This window comes from Schistocerca gregaria, chromosome 8, assembly GCF_023897955.1.
Source record: "Schistocerca gregaria isolate iqSchGreg1 chromosome 8, iqSchGreg1.2, whole genome shotgun sequence".
NCBI lineage: Eukaryota > Metazoa > Arthropoda > Insecta > Orthoptera > Acrididae > Schistocerca > Schistocerca gregaria.
In genome coordinates, this window is record NC_064927.1 from 196,980,844 (window position 1) to 196,999,151 (window position 18,308).

The 18,308-nt window shown below is 41.2% G+C and overlaps 2 protein-coding genes across 2 annotated transcripts in view; one reads left to right on the top strand and one right to left on the bottom strand.

Moving 5' to 3' along the window:
* Nucleotides 1–4,038, bottom strand: part of LOC126283945 (DNA repair protein RAD50) — a 238,345-nt gene extending 234,307 nt beyond the window's left edge. The window contains exon 1 of the mRNA XM_049982352.1: nt 3,544–4,038. Within this exon, the coding sequence (XP_049838309.1) occupies nt 3,544–3,777 (234 nt within the window). The 5' untranslated portion in view covers nt 3,778–4,038. The remainder of the gene's footprint in view (nt 1–3,543) is intronic.
* Nucleotides 4,039–4,094: 56 nt separating this feature from the next.
* Nucleotides 4,095–18,308, top strand: part of LOC126283952 (uncharacterized) — a 36,351-nt gene continuing 22,137 nt past the window's right edge. The window contains exons 1-2 of the mRNA XM_049982382.1: nt 4,095–4,489; nt 17,010–17,203. Of these exons, the coding sequence (XP_049838339.1) occupies nt 4,196–4,489; nt 17,010–17,203 (488 nt within the window). The 5' untranslated portion in view covers nt 4,095–4,195. The remainder of the gene's footprint in view (nt 4,490–17,009; nt 17,204–18,308) is intronic.

The window sequence follows — 18,308 nt, forward strand, 5'->3', positions numbered from 1 at the left end:
GGGGGAAATTTAAGTGTATATCAAAAGGGGAATTGGAGCTGGTCTATTTGTCGCAGTAGACAAGAAACTCTTATTCACCGAGATAGAAACTGCAGCTGCATGTGAAATTGTTTCATGAAGACTCAGTATCAGTGGGACATAAAATGATAATTGGACCCTTCATCGCCTAACAGACTCGTCTGCTGCTGTAACCAATAACTTTAGAGAAAGCACCACTTCACTTGCAAGTAAGTTCAGTTGTACATAAACAAATTACCTGTCATCGTGCCCTGAAAATGAGGGACATCCTGCCCAAGATACCTCCAACTCCCTCCTAAAGTGGTGTTCTATTGTCTACCCAATCTCCACAACATTTTGATCAATCCCTATGCCACTCCCAATTTCAACTCTTTGCCACAAGGATCATACCCCAGAAGGAAGACCCAGGTGCAAATCCTGCCCTATCCATCCAACCAGCACTTTCTATTCCAGTCCTGTCATAGGCTTACCCTACCCCATCAGGGGCTGGGCCATCTGTGAAAGCACCCATGTTATTTACCAGCTCTGCTGCAATCACTGCATACGTTTTATGTTGGTATGACTACCAACCAGCTGTCCACCAGGATGAATGGCCACCGTCAAACTGTGGCCAAGAGAAAAATAGACCACACTGTGGCACAACAAACAGATGAACATAACATGCCTGATTTCAATGGCTGCTTCACTACCCAAGCCATCAGGATTCTTCCCTCCATCAGTAGCTTTCCTGAACTGCACAAATGAGAGTTATCTTTACAATACATTCTCCGCTTCCGTAATTATCCTGGCCCACATCCTCCACCCCACAGTTTCCATCTTCTCTATCCAAATATCTCCATCCATTTCTCATCTCTCGCCTTGCTTATTTGCAGCCCTCTGCCAAAGCATCCGCCCATCTTTCACAGCTCCTCTTCGTTTTGCTCCTTTTTTTCCCACCTCTCTGCCCCACAGCCTCCTGACACTCTGCCTGATGGCAGTCTAGTCCCTGCACACTCTACCGAACAGCGTTCCTCTCCCTCTCCACCCATACATACTGCCCCTTTCCCTTCCTGCCCCTCCCAGATTGCTGCTTGCATCCCATGTGAAGGTTACATTTTGGCCCGGGATACTGTAGTTGGCAGTTGTGTGCACATGGGGTGTGCTTGCTCTTGTGTATGTGTATGTCTTACTGATGAAGGCTGTGGCCGAAAGTTATATTTGGGTGTCTTTTAATTGTGCCTGTCTGCAACTATTCCAATCTTGTGGGGACTTCCTAATGGTAAGTAGCAATCTGTCTTTTTCCTACATTCTTGATATTTCTAGCTGGTGTTTCTATTGTTTGATTTTTGCTTATCGTCAAATGTTTGATCATATGGAGTACCATATGACTGGACTGACGACTTTTTGGTAGGGAGCAAACAGCATGTTATTTTGGATGGAAAGTCGTCATCAGATGAAGTAATGTTGGGTGTGCTCCAGAGAAGTGTGTTGGGACCCTTGCTGTTAAAATGTAAATGTCATGTGACTAGGGCCTCCTGTCGGGTAGACTGTTCGCTGGGTGCAAATCTTTCAATTTGACACCACTTTAGCGAATTGCACATCGATGGGGATAAAATGATGATGATGATGATTTGGACAACACAACACCGAGTCCCTGAGCGGGGAAAATCTCCAACCCAGCCGGGAATCGAACACGGGCCCTTAGGACTAACATTCTGTCATACTGAACATTCAGCTACTGGGTGACGACATCCTTGCTGTTCATGTGTATACTAATGACCTTGCCGAGTCCAGGTGACTTGCAAACCTAAGGTGTGGTACAGGTACGTCGATGATACTTTCGTGGTGTGGAGCCATGGTGAAGATCAGCGTCCATGCCAACATAACATTTACCATGGAAGTAGAAAAGGACAAAAAACTGCCATTTCTAGATGTGCTGGTCACAAGGGACGGCGAAAACCTGGGACACAGCGTGTATCGAAAATCGACACACACGGACCGATAGCTGCACAAACTGTCAAACCACCACCCGAGCCAGAAAAGAGGCATGATTAGTATGCTCGTAACAAGAGCAGAACGAATATGTGAGCCGCAACACCTCAAACAGGAAATGCAACACCTGGAAACTGTTCTGAGGAGCAATGGGTACTCCACAAATTACATTAGAAGTGTAATAGAGCCAAACACTAGGCGAAGTAAGGAACCAGAAAAAGAAATGTCGGGTACGGCCTTTCCGCCATACATTCCAAGAGTGACGGACAGAATCGGCCGTATATTGCACAAACAAGGCGTAAACACGATTTTCAAACCGACAAGGAAGATCAAAGAGTGTCTTAGATCGGCAAAGGAGAAAAGAGACCCACTTGCAATGTCGGGAATATACCGTATACCAAGCACATGAGGAAAAGTTTATGTCGGAATGACTGGAAGATCAATTAACACCAAGATCAAAGAGCATAAGTGACATTGCAGGTTGGGGCAGGTGGAGAAATCGGTTGTGGCAGAGCATGCACTGAATGAGACCTACCATGTAATAAAATTCGTCAACATGGAAGCTCTGGCTGTAGAGAACCACTATCACACACGCTTGTTCAGAGAAGCAGTAGAAATACAAAAACACGCGAACAGTTTCAACAAGAATGAGGAAAGCCTTAAGGTAAACGGATCCTGGCTTCCTGTACTGCAGCGAACGACCGTCGCAGATAGCAAGAGGAGGCCCGCACCAGAAATGACTGCGGAGAAGCCCTCGGACGTTGGCACACCAGGTACATATAGTCTGCGGCCACGAGCTCGGCTCCAGTTCACCACCGGCAATGGAGGATGAAGCTTTGACAATGCCAGACACTCATGCTGGCGAAATGTCAGAAAAATCATTAGATGAATGTAGGCCGAAGAACCCGAGACAGAAGCCAATAGGCAGTTTGTCAACAAGTGGCCACGATAGCCTTAACAATTTTGTAAATCTCTTGAAGATGGAACCAACTATCCCAAGAAAGTCTATTAGTAAAGTTTCAAGAATCAACTTTACTACAATCCCCTATGTATCGCTCACACAGGGATCATGAAAATACGATTAGAATAATTACTACATGCTCTGAGACATTCAATCCTTCTTCCCATGCTCCATATGTGAACAGAACAGTAAGAAACCATGATACCTGGTACAACAGGACTTATGCTCTGCCACTGTGGTTTGCGGAGTATAGATGCAGATATGCACTGCAATCTTTCTTAGTGTCTCAAATGCGCAGCTGTTTTCAGTCAGCAGGTGCCTGACAACAAATCCAAATGTTAGAGGATTTGATACCTTGTTTCGTAACATCCCTTATATTTGGCAGTGTTTTCATCTCTACTAATGGTCACTAAAGCAAGATGTTTAAAAACACATAAACAGTAATCCTCATATAAGCGACCTAAAGCGGCTTGTCAAAGGTCGGGGGAAAGCAAAGTCAGCACTGAATAGGAAATTGACTTAATAGATAAGTAAAACACAAAGACAAACATTAAACATAACCCAGTGAATAGGTTGTCACGTCAACTACTTACCTCTGGCTGACGAGCCATCTTCGGGTCATGAACAAACGACTGCCCTTGTTTAGTTCCTGCTGGCACCTCACCTGTAGCTGCATACTTCAGGGCTTCAATTGTCGTCGTCTTACCACATCCGTTCTGCCCTAATATCAGCGTCACAGGCGATTGAAACGTAATCATCTGCTGATCACTGTCGTTCGGACCAAAGCTTCGGATTCCCTGTATCTGCATCTTAAGTAATCTAGCCATTATATCGAATTTTAAAGGACCGGATACGAACAAATAACTGTAAACAATATCAATAGTGATACAGTCCGTCACATCACCGAAGGGCGCCTGTCCTCTAATCAGTGGTACCTATACTAATGTACCAATGGCGCTTTCATAAAATGACACTATCTGTAAATCACAAAACATCAACAATTTCTGACAGTCAAATTTCCAGGCTGAAAACACATGCTATACACCCGCCAATATCTAATCATGTTTACCAACATGCACATCAAGTTTGGCACGATTTCTCTTTCTGTTTCCAACGATATTATTGCAATATTTGTAGTAGACTGTTAGTAGATTATTCGTATGTTGGTACACAGTTGTAATCAATGGTGCGCAGAAAGTAGCGGTTGGATTTGAAATTTGGTTTTGTGTTGCGAGGAAAATAATAATGATGTATCAAGAAGCGTTTTGCGACGCGTTAAAATTCAGACGTAATGAACTTGTTACGTCCTCCAGAAGAACCACTAGAAGAAAGCTTCAAGACAAATACGACAGAGAACAGTCGTGCCCGTCGGAACTGAAAGTGCAAGGAAAACGAAAACGAGAAAAATTGTGGACTGGTTTAAATCTCTCGAATATACAAGTGACTCGTGAAGATGCAACGCGAATGTTAAGATCAGGAGCAAATAAAATTTCAAAGACACTGAGTTCCATGCAAACAACATTTGGTGTAATATCACAAGTAAGGATTGATCGTTTAATTTATGGGTTCTGTAAGTTCAAGTGAGTAATGTTTCTCGTCTTCGTTTAAATCATTGGAACTAGTTAGTACGATGATGGTGACATCATATAGGACAGTATTTTGACTGGCCCAAACAAATAGTCGTTAGGCCTATGTTTCTTTAACTCATATTCCTGTTCTCGGCCTTGGTATAAGTGCCCCAGAAGTAAGTCACGGTTAATCTTGGAATAAATTTCTGTGTAAGAGCGCTAAAATAAGCTTATTATATGAAAAAAGTGCATAGTATTTATTTATTATCTTTATTTAGTCATTTATTTCATTTCTTTATTCATCAGTCTTCTGACAGGTTTGACGCGGCCGGTCACGAATTACCTTTCTGTGCCAACCACTTCATCTCAGAGTAGCACTTGCAACCTATGTCCTCAATCTCTGTCGCCCTCAACAGTTTTTGCTGTCTACAACTCCCTCTAGTACCATGGAAGTCATTTTCTGATGTATTATAGAGTGCCCTATCGCTCTGCCCCTTCTCCTTGTCAGTGTTTTCCACGTATTCCTTTCCTCTGCGATTCTACGCAGAATCTCTTCATACCTTACCTAATCAGTCCACTTAATTTTTAACAATCATATGTAGCGCCATACCTCAAATGCTTCGATTCTCTTCTGTTCCCGTTTTCCCACTGTCCATGTTTCACTACCATACAAACTACTGTGCACCAAACGTGCATTCTGAGAAATTTCTTTTTCAAATTAATGCCTGTGTTTGATACCAGTAAACTTCTCTCACCCAGGAATGCCCTTTTTTGCGAGTGCTAACGTGCTTGTGATGTCCTCCTTGCTCCATCCGTCATTTATTTCATTGCCTAAGTAGCAGACTTTCTTAACTTCATCTGCTTCATAACCGTCAATCCTGATAAGTATCTCGGTGTTCTCGTTTCTGCTTCTTCTCATTACTGTAGTCCTTTTTCAGTTTACTCTCAGTCCACATCCCGTACTCATTAGACTGTTAATTCCATTCAGGAGATCATGTAATTCTTCTTCATTTTCACCCAGGATTGCAATGTCATCAGCAAATGGTATCATTGATGAAACTTCCTGGCAGATTAAAACTGTGTGCCCGACCGAGACTCGAATTCGGGACCTTTGCCTTTCGCGGGCAAGTGCTCTACCATCTGAGCTACCGAAGCACAACTCACGCCCGGTACTCACAGCTTTACTTCTGCCAGTATCCGTCTCCTACCTTCCAAACTTTACAGAAGCTCTCCTGGAAGGTAGGAGACGGATACTGGCAGAAGTAAAGCTGTGAGTACCGGGCGTGAGTCGTGCTTCGGTAGCTCAGATGGTAGAGCACTTGCCCGCGAAAGGCAAAGGTCCCGAGTTCGAGTCTCGGTCGGGCACACAGTTTTAATCTGCCAGGAAGTTTCATATCAGCGCACACTCCGCTGCAGAGTGAAAATCTCATTCTGGTATCATTGATATTCTTTCACCATGAACTTTAATTCCACTCCTGAACCTTTCCTTTATTTCCATTGTTGCTTCTTCAATATAAAGACTGAACGGTAGAGGTGAAAGACTACATCCCTGTCTTGCATCTTTTTAGTCCAAGAGCTGGCCGGAGTGGCCGTGCGGTACTAGGCGCAGTGGTCTGGCACCGAGTGACCGCTATGGTCGCAGGTTCGAATCCTACCTCGGGCATGGATGTGTGTGATGTCCTTAGGTTAGCTAAGTTTAATTAGTTCTAAGTTCTAGGCGACTGATGACCTCAGAAGTTAAGTCGCATTGTGCTCAGAGCCATTTGAACCATTTTTTTTTAGTCCAAGAACTTAATTCTTGGTTGTCCTCTCTTACTACTCACTCTTGACTCTTGTACACATTTCATGTTGTTCATCTCTCCCTGTAACTTACCCCTATTTTTCTCAGAAAAATCATTTGCATCATTTTACATTGTCAAACACTTTATCCGTGTTGACAGATCCTATGAACATGTCCTGATTTTTCTTTACTCTTGTTTCTATTATCAATCACAAAGCCAGAATTGCCTCTATGTTGTGTTTATGTTTCCTAAAGTCAAGCTGATCATCATCTAGCACATCTTCAGTTTTCTTTTCCCTTCTTCTGTATATTATTATTCTCAGCAAGTTGGATGCATAAGCTGTAAAGCCGACTGTGAGATAATTCTCAAACTTGTCAGCTCTCACAGTCTTCGGAATTGTGTTGGTAATATTTTCTCCGAAAGTTTGGTGGTGTGTTCATCATTCACATACATTCTACACATCAACATAAATAGTCGTTCTGTTGCCATTTCCTCCAATGTTTTTAGAAATTCTGGTGGAATATTATCTGTCTCTTCAATGATAAGAATAATTTGAGTGTACTATCCCTTTAAATTAACCATTTTTAGTGGATCCATGATTGGTGGCATGTATGCAGGAAGTATCTGTACCTGTGTACACAGAAGAACATTAATAATTGTGAACAGAAGTTCAAGTAAGTAACTGAATTAAAATTCTTTCAAGTGAACTTCCAAATGGTTGCAGCTATCTCCTCCCCCCCCCCCCTTTTTTAAGCAATTGGCTAAATGAGTTTGTGGATTGGAAATGTGAATATGTATATTGATGTGAAAAGTAAATTATGTAAGAGAAACAAGTTGTGGGTCATTCCATGTCAAGTGTCCTGGGGCTCCAAGTTCAACCATCTTCAATTTTGATATATCTTATACAGCCTGTACCTGAGGGACATACATGAACTTCTACAAAGTGTCAGGTTCACCTGTAGCTTGGTTGAGGTGCTGGAACAATTTTTGTGAAGACTACTTTTTCGAAGACCGAACAGTCACGAAGAAATCTTCAAGTTCGGCATGTCACTGTTCATAGCCTAAAAGAGGTAGCCCATTGCTTCTGAACATTGTGGTACAACTTTCTGTGCTCAACACATAAATGATGGAATTGAAGTTCAGAAAGTAATGCTTTTCTCATAATCTCAGTTCAAAGTGGGCAGCAAATCACGTTGTGATTAATTTGCCCCATAGTTTAACAAGGCATATAAGTAGCGAGGAAAAGGAACTATGGACCTGGTCTATTGCTAACTTATTGTCTGTGTGGCTGTTAGATATTTCACAAATTAGGGCTCTGCTTGTGTGTTTAATTACTGTGCTACCATCCTGTAAATTTGCTACAAGTGTACCAAATTATACATATGTTCAAAGTCATATGTCTCAAAATGGACACCTACCACATTACGTCCATTAACACCAGCCATTAGAGCACATTTCTTTTTATTAGATATACATATTTCCGTTTTTGGATATCTTTGGGTAAGGTGCAAAAATTGTGCCTAAACTATTAACATTTTTTTTGTAATTCAAGAAGAATCCTTGTGTTGCTCCACAGTAGCAGTCCCACTACCAGTCTCAGTGACTGGTAAGCCCATTGCCAATGTGCCATGCGCAATAGCCAGGCAAGGTCAGCCGTTGGTGCAGTTTCTTTACTGCAGATTCCCAAGCCTCAACATGGGTGTCTAGCATGTTCGTAATCCTTGTTTGCATCTCTTTTGCTTTCCAAGCCATAATGCAGAATTCTTCAGTCGTTCAGTGTTTTAAATTGGTTGCTAATGTCCAAAACTATTACTTTTGGCAAACTGTATTACCACCCCATGATTGATGCAGCTGGAACTGGAATGACTTTTGTTCTGGAATTCAGCTTATGTCTCTTGTAGCAGGCCATTGAAATGGTTGAGTAGCTCCATGAGGATGCATGAAGCTAATCAAGACATCTTTTTCTTCATATGAAATTTCAGATACTTTGTATCCACCATTTTCCATCATAAATACAAGCAACATACTGGCCAGGTTGTAGTCGGTAATGACAACACGCTTAGAAGTAAATTTAGCATTTCCGTCAACATGCGCATTGGTTTTCATGTCTACACTGAAGGCTAGCTCTTGCTGCTAAAGACATAACTGTGCCCCCAATTCCATCACATGGTGATATCTTGTGGCTTATTCTGAAAGTATTCCATTCTGCTGTAATACCAAATCTTTTTGGTGATGGCGAAGATTTATGAAGTTCTTAAAATTTTTGTAATGGGCAGCAGAACCACCACTAAAATAATGAGAGTGCTTAATTTCTGTGAAAGTTAAAAACACATTCACTTCAACTGTATCACATCTGAAGCAATCACTGATTATGCAGTAGCTGATGCATTTTAGTTATTTATCATCATTGAAGTAAATGACAAATGGGTGTAACGTAGCTTAGCTATCTTCCCAATGAAATCCTTGAACTGCATCTTGGACAATAAAGGAAAATTTCCAGCAAAATCCATTTTGTGTAATCAATTCTCCTGGTTTGAGACCTTCTTTAGTCTGTTGTAAATGCTTGCTCTGATACTTTTCTATGTAGTGGTGAGCAGAAAGGACCAAAAGTTTTATAACTAATTCTTCAATGTGTTCAACTGTCATTTCTCTGGTTTCAAGTGTAACTGTCAATGTGAGTCCATTGTTTAAACTGAATTGGATCCTCAGGTTCAATACCTGTAAAAACAGGTTCCAAATATTCCTTTAAAGCTTATATTCCAGGACATACTTCACAGTGATGAAGGATGCAGTCCTTCTTTTCCAAATCCCAGACAACTTTACTCAGTAAAATTTTATAATCTTCTTTTATTAGCTTGTGTGCCAAAATTAGTTTCACATTCTAATGTATTGTGCACATGCAAACTTAAAGTGAACCAGCTGCATCTCTACAGCCACACACCATTTTGGCCTTAATTCACAGTATCTGTAAAATCCATTTTCCAGACCATTATTATTGCAGTAAGCAACAGACATTTCTTTTAACCTGCTCAGTAACAATTATATTTGTTTTTGAATCTTTTCTCCATCTGTTCAAACATTAATACAGTCTTATTACCTTGACAAATCTGGCTACATTCTTCATCATACAAATACTTTGTGACTCTTGCCTTCACAGACTTTGAAGATTTTTCCCCACATTTACTGTTGGTCTCTGCCAATACTCCTTGTTCGGCTTTAACTTTCTAGCATTTCTTAACATTCTGTCTGGAACACAAAATTCTTCCATAGCCTTTTGTTAGACCGGCTTCGAGGAACTAATGTCAAAATTTGACTTTTCTCACTATGGTTTGATATATGTAATTTTTCCTTCAGTGGGTGGATCAGGTGTCTGTAATCTAAACAAGTTGAGTGTTGCTTGCTTGTGCATAGTTGCTCCAGTTCACTGGGATCAGATCCTCCGCCAACTGCTACAATTTTCGTAATAACTGCAACTTCAACTTGATGTATTTTTAGTTTGGGTCATTCCATGCCAAACATGCAATCATTCAAGGGTTTGTAACTCTGTATCTCAGATTTTCACAAAACCGTGTACATTTGCTTATACTCATATAGAAACTAATGCAAAATCTTTTCGTCTCAGGCTACAACATTATTTTATAACAAATTTTAAATGTAGTGATACTCTGATAACTGCTCTGCCAGATTGTCATTGCAAAATGGTTCTTATTTACATAAATCCCCATAACTCAGGTGTTTAAGAAGCTTTTGAGTTTGACTTTATTTCATATGTTAAGAGAAACACATCCTCAACAGATGTGATTATTTAAGCAGTAATGTTGCAAAAGAATATTATATATAAAATAGAAAGAAACTTCCACATGGGAAAAATATATTAAAAACAAAGATTCCAAGACTTACCAAGCGGAAAAGCACCAGTATATAGGCACAATAAATAAAACACACAAACACACACACACAGAATTTCTGCTTTCGCAACCGACGGTTGCTTCTTCAGGAAAGAGGGAAGGAGAGGGAAAGATGAAAGGATGTGGATTTTAAGGGAGAGGGTAAGGAGTCATTCCAATCCCGGGAACGGAAAGACTTACCTTAGGGGGAAAAAAGGACAGGTGTACAATCGCGCGCGCGCCCACACACACACACACACACACACACACACACACACACACACACACACACACACACACACACACACACACACACACATATCCATCCGCACATACACAGACACAAGCAGACATATTTAAAGGCAAAGAGTAAGGGCAGAGATGTCAGTCGAGGCGGAAGTACAGAGGCAAAGAAGTTGTTGAAAGACAGGTGAGGTATGAGCGGCGGCAACTTGAAATTAGCGGAGATTGAGGCCTGGCGGATATCAAGAAGAGAGGATATACTGCAGGGGGAGTTCCCATCTCCGGAGTTTGGATAGGTTGGTGTTGGTGGGAAGTATCCAGATAACTCGGACGGTGTAACACTGTGCCAAGATGTGCTGGCCGTGCATCAAGGCATGTTTAGCCACAGGGTGATCCTCATTACCAACAAACACTGTCTGCCTGTGTCCATTCATGCGAATGGACAGTTTGTTGCTGGTCATTCCCACATAGAAAGCGTCACAGTGCAGGCAGGTTAGTTGGTAAATCACGTGGGTGCTTTCACACGTGGCTCTCCCTTTGATCGTGTACACCTTCCGGGTTACAGGACTGGAGTAGGTGGTGGTGGGAGGCTGCATAGGACAGGTTTTACACCGGGGACGGTTGCAAGGGTAGGAGCCAGAGGGTAGGGAAGGTGGTTTGGGGATTTCATAGGGATGAACCAAGAGGTTACGAAGGTTAGGTGGACGGCGGAAAGACACTCTTGGTGGAGTGGGGAGGATTTCATGAAGGATGGATCTCATTTCGGGGCAGGATTTTAGGAAGTCGTATCCCTGCTGGAGAGCCACATTCAAGGTCTGATCCAGTCCCGGGAAGTATTCTGTCACAAGTGGGGCACTTTTGAGGTTCTTCTGTGAGAGGCTCTGGGTTTGAGGGGATGAGGAAGTGGCTCTGGTTATCTGCTTCTGTACCAGGTTGAGAGGGTAGTTGTGGGATGCGAAAGATGTTTTCAGGTTGTTGGTGTAATGGTCGAGGGATTCAGGACTGGAGCACATTCGTTTGCCACGAAGGCCTAGGCTGTAGGGAAGGGACCGTTTGATATGGAATGGGTGGCAGCTGTCATAATGGAGGTACTGTTGCTTGTTGGTGGTTTTGATGTGGACGGATGTGTGCAGCTGGCCATTGGACAGATGGAGGTCAACGTCTAGGAAAGTGGCATGGGATTTGGAGTAGGACCAGGTGAATCTGATGGAACCAAAGGAGTTGAGGTTGGAGAGGAAATTCTGGAGTTGTTCTTCACTGTGAGTCCAGATCATGAAGATGTCATCAATAAATCTGTACCAAACTTTGGGTTGGCAGGCTTGGGTAACCAAGAAGGCTTCCTCTAAGCGACCCATAAATAGGTTTTCCAAACAGCACAATCCATAGCCCTCACCCGCCTAATCCTTCACCTATACATCGACTCGGCCAATGAAGACACCCGTCAACTCCTATCCCAAATCAAAGTCCTCAATCTTTCCTCTCCCACATCCACACCGGCTGTACATAGCATCCTCCTACAGGCCAACCCTCTGGCTCCTACCCTTGCAACCGCCCCCGGTGTAAAACCTTTCCTATGCACCCTCCCACCACCACCTACTCCAGTCCTGTAACCCGGAAGGTGTACACGATCAAAGGGAGAGCCACGTGTGAAAGCACCCACGTGATTTACCAACTAACCTGCCTGCACTGTGACGCTTTCTATGTGGGAATGACCAGCAACAAACTGTCCATTCGCATGAATGGACACAGGCAGACAGTGTTTGTTGGTAATGAGGATCACCCTGTGGCTAAACATGCCTTGATGCACGGCCAGCACATCTTGACAGTGTTACACCGTCTGAGTTATCTGGATACTTCCCACCAACACCAACCTATCCAAACTCCGGAGATGGGAACTCGCCCTGCAGTATGTCCTCTCTTCTCGATATCCGCCAGGCCTCAATCTCTGCTAATTTCAAGTTGCCGCCGCTCATACCTCACCTGTCTTTCAACAACTTCTTTGCCTCTGTACCTCCGGCCCGACTGACATCTCTGCCCTTACTCTTTGCCTTTAAATATGTCTGCTTGTGTCTGTGTATGTGCGGATGGATATGTGTGTGTGTGTGTGTGTGTGTGTGTGTGTGTGTGTGTGTGTGTGTGTGCGCGCGCGAGTGTACACCTGTCCTTTTTTTTCCCCTAAGGGAAGTCTTTCCGCTCCCGGGATGGAATGACTCCTTACCCTCTCCCTTAAAACCCACATCCTTTCGTCTTTCCCTCTCCTTCCCTCTTTCCTGAAGAAGCAACCGCCGGTTGTGAAAGCTAGAAATTCTGTGTGTGTGTTTGTGTGGTTTGTTCACTTGGAAAATATATATATATATAAAGATTCCAAGACTTACCAAGTGGGAAATTTTGAGCTTTCGCAACCGGCGGCTGCTTTGTCAGGAAAGAGGGAAGGAAAAGGAAAGATGATATGTCTGTGTATGTATGGATGGATATATGTGTGTTTGTGTGTGTGTGTGGGGGGGGGGGTGAAGCTTTTGAGTTTGAATTTATTTCATACGTTAAGAGAAACACATCCTCAACAGATGTGATTATTTAAGCAGTAAAGTTGCAAAATATATATAATAGAGGGAAACATTCCACGTAGGAAAAATATATCTAAAAACAAAGATGATATATATGACAGTTTTTGATTTCAGAACAATTGCGAGGATGTGGAATAATACTTACATCACATATCTCCATCCTGCTGCTGGGAACCTGATTTTGGTCTTAAATAATCCCCTAGATTGTAAATTTTCTAATAAAATCAAAATTTTAGTGTGTCTTCTGTTAACTGACACACAGTTCTAAAATCAAAAAACTGTTTGGCTGTGGCAGAAAGGGATCATCATTTTGAGTAAGTTCATCCACTCACTGCCTCACACGCAAGGGTATCAAATTAGCATATTTAAGTAAAACTCATTCTAGGCAGGCAAGTTAACATTAAGCGCAAAAATTTATTTCTTTTCATTTGAATAATTCAGTAAGTTTTTAAAGACTATAATATGTATGATTTATGTGTTCAACCAATCACCTGCTCACAGTGATCAAAATTGTTCATAGTCAGCAGTAGCTTGTTTGAAATCTTTATAAGCATGAAAACAATGCAACACTTGCTTGAAATTCATTGTTGAGAATAATTGGCATGCAATAATTAGTCTATTTGGCCTAAGTTGCTCTTCGTCTTTCTGTGACACAGGTCATATCTGTAGTGCAGCCCGATCATTCCACTTGTATAAAGTATGTTTTAAGTGAGTTAGTGCTGAGTTAATTGCAATGGAGAATGTGAATTCATGCACTGTTGGAAAATTACTGAAAACACCATGTCATTTGACAACCTGTACCTTAGTAAAAACTCTTTAAAAAAAAAAACAAAAAAAAAATGAAGAAGAAGACCTGAATGAAGACCAATGAGGTTTGGTATTGCTGTGATCGAATATCAACTTTTCGCAAGATCAAGAAAATGCTAATGTATGTGGACATCACAGATACAAATACTTAAAAGTTTTTGAATGTCATCAAAGAACTTGTTGCGATCCTTTCGAAAACACAAACAAACAGTTAAAAAATCTTTGATGTCAGTTTGCTTGTCTTTGTCTAAAACATTAAGTGCTAAATGTATCTATGTAAATCAGGCACAAAATCTGTGCACAAGATGTCATCCAAAATCTATGCGCAACATGTCATAGATTGGTGAATGGAAAACTTACATGACATCAGTGATAGAAATGAAAGTGATGCAGATGATCCAGAGGTGACATTTCACGAATCTGTACTAAAAAGTCAAAGTATTGAGGATGCAAATAAAGCTTTACATGATGTGGGGTGCTCTCCCTCAAAAACTTCACTTCACTCCACTCCAAATCACAGCATGGCTTCATATGGCAAAAAGAAGCCAGAAAAAGTGAAGCATGTTTTGGAAAGAAGCATGTGCCAGGCATTAGATTTTAGTGTTGAAGATTCTGGTAGTAGAGAAGAAAAATTTGATTGTAAAATTGTTAAGAAAGCCCAAGATTTTGATGCCATGATATTGTCAATGAAAGAAAAAGTCAGTAGTGTAAGAGTACTTGAAAAAATTCAAATTTTAACTTTAGCTCCACCCTCTTGGTCAAAAGAAAAGATAATGTCAGAATTCAATGTTAGCGAGTATGTGGTTCGACAAGCAAGGAAACTGAAAACAGAAATGGGTATTTTAACAGTTCCTATACCAAAAAGGGAGAAATCTATTACTGTGATTTCTACCAAAATCATGAATATACTCAAATCTTGCCAGGAGCAAAAGACGAAGTTATCATTCAGAAGAATGTGTATATGCAAAAAAGACTCATCCTTTGCAATTTATGAGAACTGTACTCTTGTTTCAGATGGGAGGACTGAAATGGTGTATTTTAGCTCATTCAAAGTGGGGGAATCCACCAAAGTGTAAAACCACTTTTGGATGCGGAACACATTGAAGAAACATACAAGGAACTTAGAAAATTTTTTGTATATGACTCTGAAAACAACAGCTGCACACTTAATCGTTGTGATAATTTTCTCAGTGATGACAAAGTGTCAGAATTATTGAAACAGAAATTAGTGTACAAAGATGCTGATGATGAAACTGGATTCAGCCAGTGTATAAACACAGATCACCGGGAAGAATTGATAAAGCAATCTGCCACTGATGGTGAATACATAGACTTGTTAGTAAAAGATTACAGGTGCTTAAACCACACTCATTTATATCGAAGTGTCAGTCTAAAATCCTTGAAGAAACTGGAAGACAATCTAACGCCAGAAAAAACAATTCTCTTAATGGACTTTGCTGAAAACTACAGTTTCGTAATTCAGAATGAATTTCAGAGTTACCACTGGACAAAAAGCGACTGCGCAATCCTCCCGTATGTGTTTATGTGGCAAATGAAGAAAGTAAATTTTGGTAATAGTGAATCACTGTTTTATAAGTGATGATATGTAACATGATGTAGTATTTGTAACTGCTGTCCAGAAAGAAATGGTTAAGTAGCTGGCAGAGCATTACCCAGAAGTGAGAAAGTCCATTATTTCACTGATGGATGTGCTGCTCTATATAAGAAAAGAAAAAGCTTTAAAAATTTGTATGAGCACAAAAACAATTTTTCTATTGATGCTGAGCGTTCCTTCTTTGCTACTACCCATGATAAATCTGTGTGTGATGGTTTGGGAGGAACTAAACAAACGTATATTGAGAAGAGGTACTACTTGACTGAGAAGCACTAGCTCCAGTCTCGTAAACTGACATACAGCTGGGAGAGCAGTGTGCTGACCACATGCCACTGCATATCCACATCCAATGACGCCTGCGGGCTGAGGATAACACCTCGGCCGGTCGGTACCATTGGGCCTTCCAAGGCCTGTTCAGACGGAGTTTAGTTTTAGGAGTAAAGTGTTTTGAAGGAAGCATAGTTCAGCACTTTCAGTAGTGTGTAAACCACTCCGCCGAGTAAGAAATTCTTGTTGTTCTAATGAAAATTCCTTTACAATTCTCAGTCCCTTTAAAGCACTGTATTTCATTCAGTGGCATGGGGAATAAGCACTTCTATAACTGCATGCATTGACTTTATATTGCTTCTTCATTTTAATGACAACTTGATAACCTTCGGACACTGATAATTTGTTGTTAAGTCCTAAGAAAAGAAACTTTGTAAGCATGCAGTTAATTTTCACAAGATAATTATGTAGCAGTTTTTAGTACATTTAAATGTAGCAATGCACCTACCACAAACTAGCACAATGACTCAAATTTGGGAAAATGACAAAAAGCATTGCTTTCTGAACTTTACTTGCATCGTTTATGTGTTGAGCACAAAGGAATTGTACCACTGTGTCCAGAAGCAAGGGGATAGCTCTTCTAGATTAGGAACAGTAGCATGCCAAACTTGATTTTTTTGCGGCTTTTCAGTCTCCGATAAAGTGGTCTTCGCAACAATGGTTCTAGTACCTCAACCAAGTTACAAGTGAACCTGAAACCTTTCAGAAGTTCATGTAGGTTTCTAAGGTACAGACTGTATAAATTTGATCAAAATTGAAGATGTTCAAGCTGGGAGCATGTTCTAAACTAGGACACTTGATGTGGAATGCCCCTCATTAGAAGGGATCCTTTGAGGTCTATTCTGCACGAGAATGTGGTAGGCTTTGTTTAAAAAGACTGATTTGTCTTCATTATGATATAGGCCCTAGAGATGATAGACACATGTACTATGTTCAGCCATGGATATAAAACTGATGGTTTGTTGAAAATGAAAATGTTTAGGGCCCTATTGTGTATCTTATACTAGGGGAAAACCCCTTGCTTTCTCTAATTTTGTTTAGGGAAGTAGATGGAAGTATGTTACACATTTATACATAAGAAGCAAAATCTCTTATTGTGTAGACAATAATCTTGTCAGGTAACAGCAGCAGTGCATGTAAGCTTCCCAAAAGTTGTTTCAGTTCATGTTGACATACCGCCGGTAACAATATATAGCTTATTGTATTTTGATTGAATGATAAAAGGTCTAGCTTTTGAAATAAATATTTCCTTTTTCCTGTTTTTTAGAAATTTCGGCGCTCAACAAGACGCAGGCATCGCTTGAAGAGTGATTCTCCCCGTTCTCCATTGTCTCCACAAACAAGATCACGGTGTCTTTTAGGTCGCACACCTACGAAACTCTATAGCCCTTTTGGTATAGAAACTCCATGTTTGAGTGAAAAAGAAAATGGGAGACATATTAAAGCTGTAAAATCAAATGTGTAAGTAAAAAATAATTGTTACTTTGTTACCTAAAGTAATTTGATTTGAGAGAAAAGTTCATGGTTGAACAACCAGATGTCAGTGTCCACAAGGCACAATATTTACCACAGCGCTATTATCAGGTATCACTCATGAGTTGACTGATAGGGGCCTCTGTGACCAGTGTCTTTTCTTTTCCATCTCTCCAACCTGCCATTGCACCTAGCATGTACTCCTCTACTGCTCCCAGCGACACATTGCTTTATCTTTCATTCACACCCATATATACTTACTGGATGCACCCCCACCATTCCTTCAACCTACTCCTGAAGTCAGCTTCTTGTAGGATCCCTCTCTCTCCTCTCAAGCCGTGCCGCAGTTCGGTCATTGTTCAGTATTGTCATGTCATCTGCATACAATATTTCCTTCTCTCTCTGTTCAACACTTGTGTGATTGACAAACACAGGGTTCCCACAAGTTCTGGAAATCAGGGAATTTCAAATGTATGAGGGAAATGAGAAAATCTTTTTTTTTTGTCTCAGTAGATAAAATTATTTGTTTATGAGATGTCATGCATTGTCGATGGCTGTGCGCCACTTCCCTACTTCCTCATTCTTATTGCTTCTCCCCTTCCTAACACTCCCCTCAGCTTGCAGTCAGTGCTGCCACCACTTCTTACCACTAGCCTAGCAGCTGCTGATGAGAGGCAGGGAGGTGTGAGGATTGTTTGTTTGGATCTGATTCTCAGAGACTGTTGACACAGCAGCTGGAGATGGCAGTCAACTATGCACGAGTTGTTTCTGAGATATTGTGTGATTGTGTTTGTGTTTTCGTTTTCTGACAAAGGCTATTGCCAAAAATTAAGTTGTGATATTGTGATTGTCTTTTCTATATGCCTGTCTGCAGCTCAACAATCATCTGTAAGGTGAGTTTCTACATATCCTCATTATTACTAGTCATCAGAGTATTTGCATGAATTGATCACTGCGGTGTCATTTCATCAACATGGTGTCTGACGATGGGCCAAAACAGCAGGCCATATCTGCTGATCGGAAGCCCATTGTTTCACACTAATGTGCAAGCACTGCCTATCGGATCTATTCGCACTGATCTACCTACAGGCCG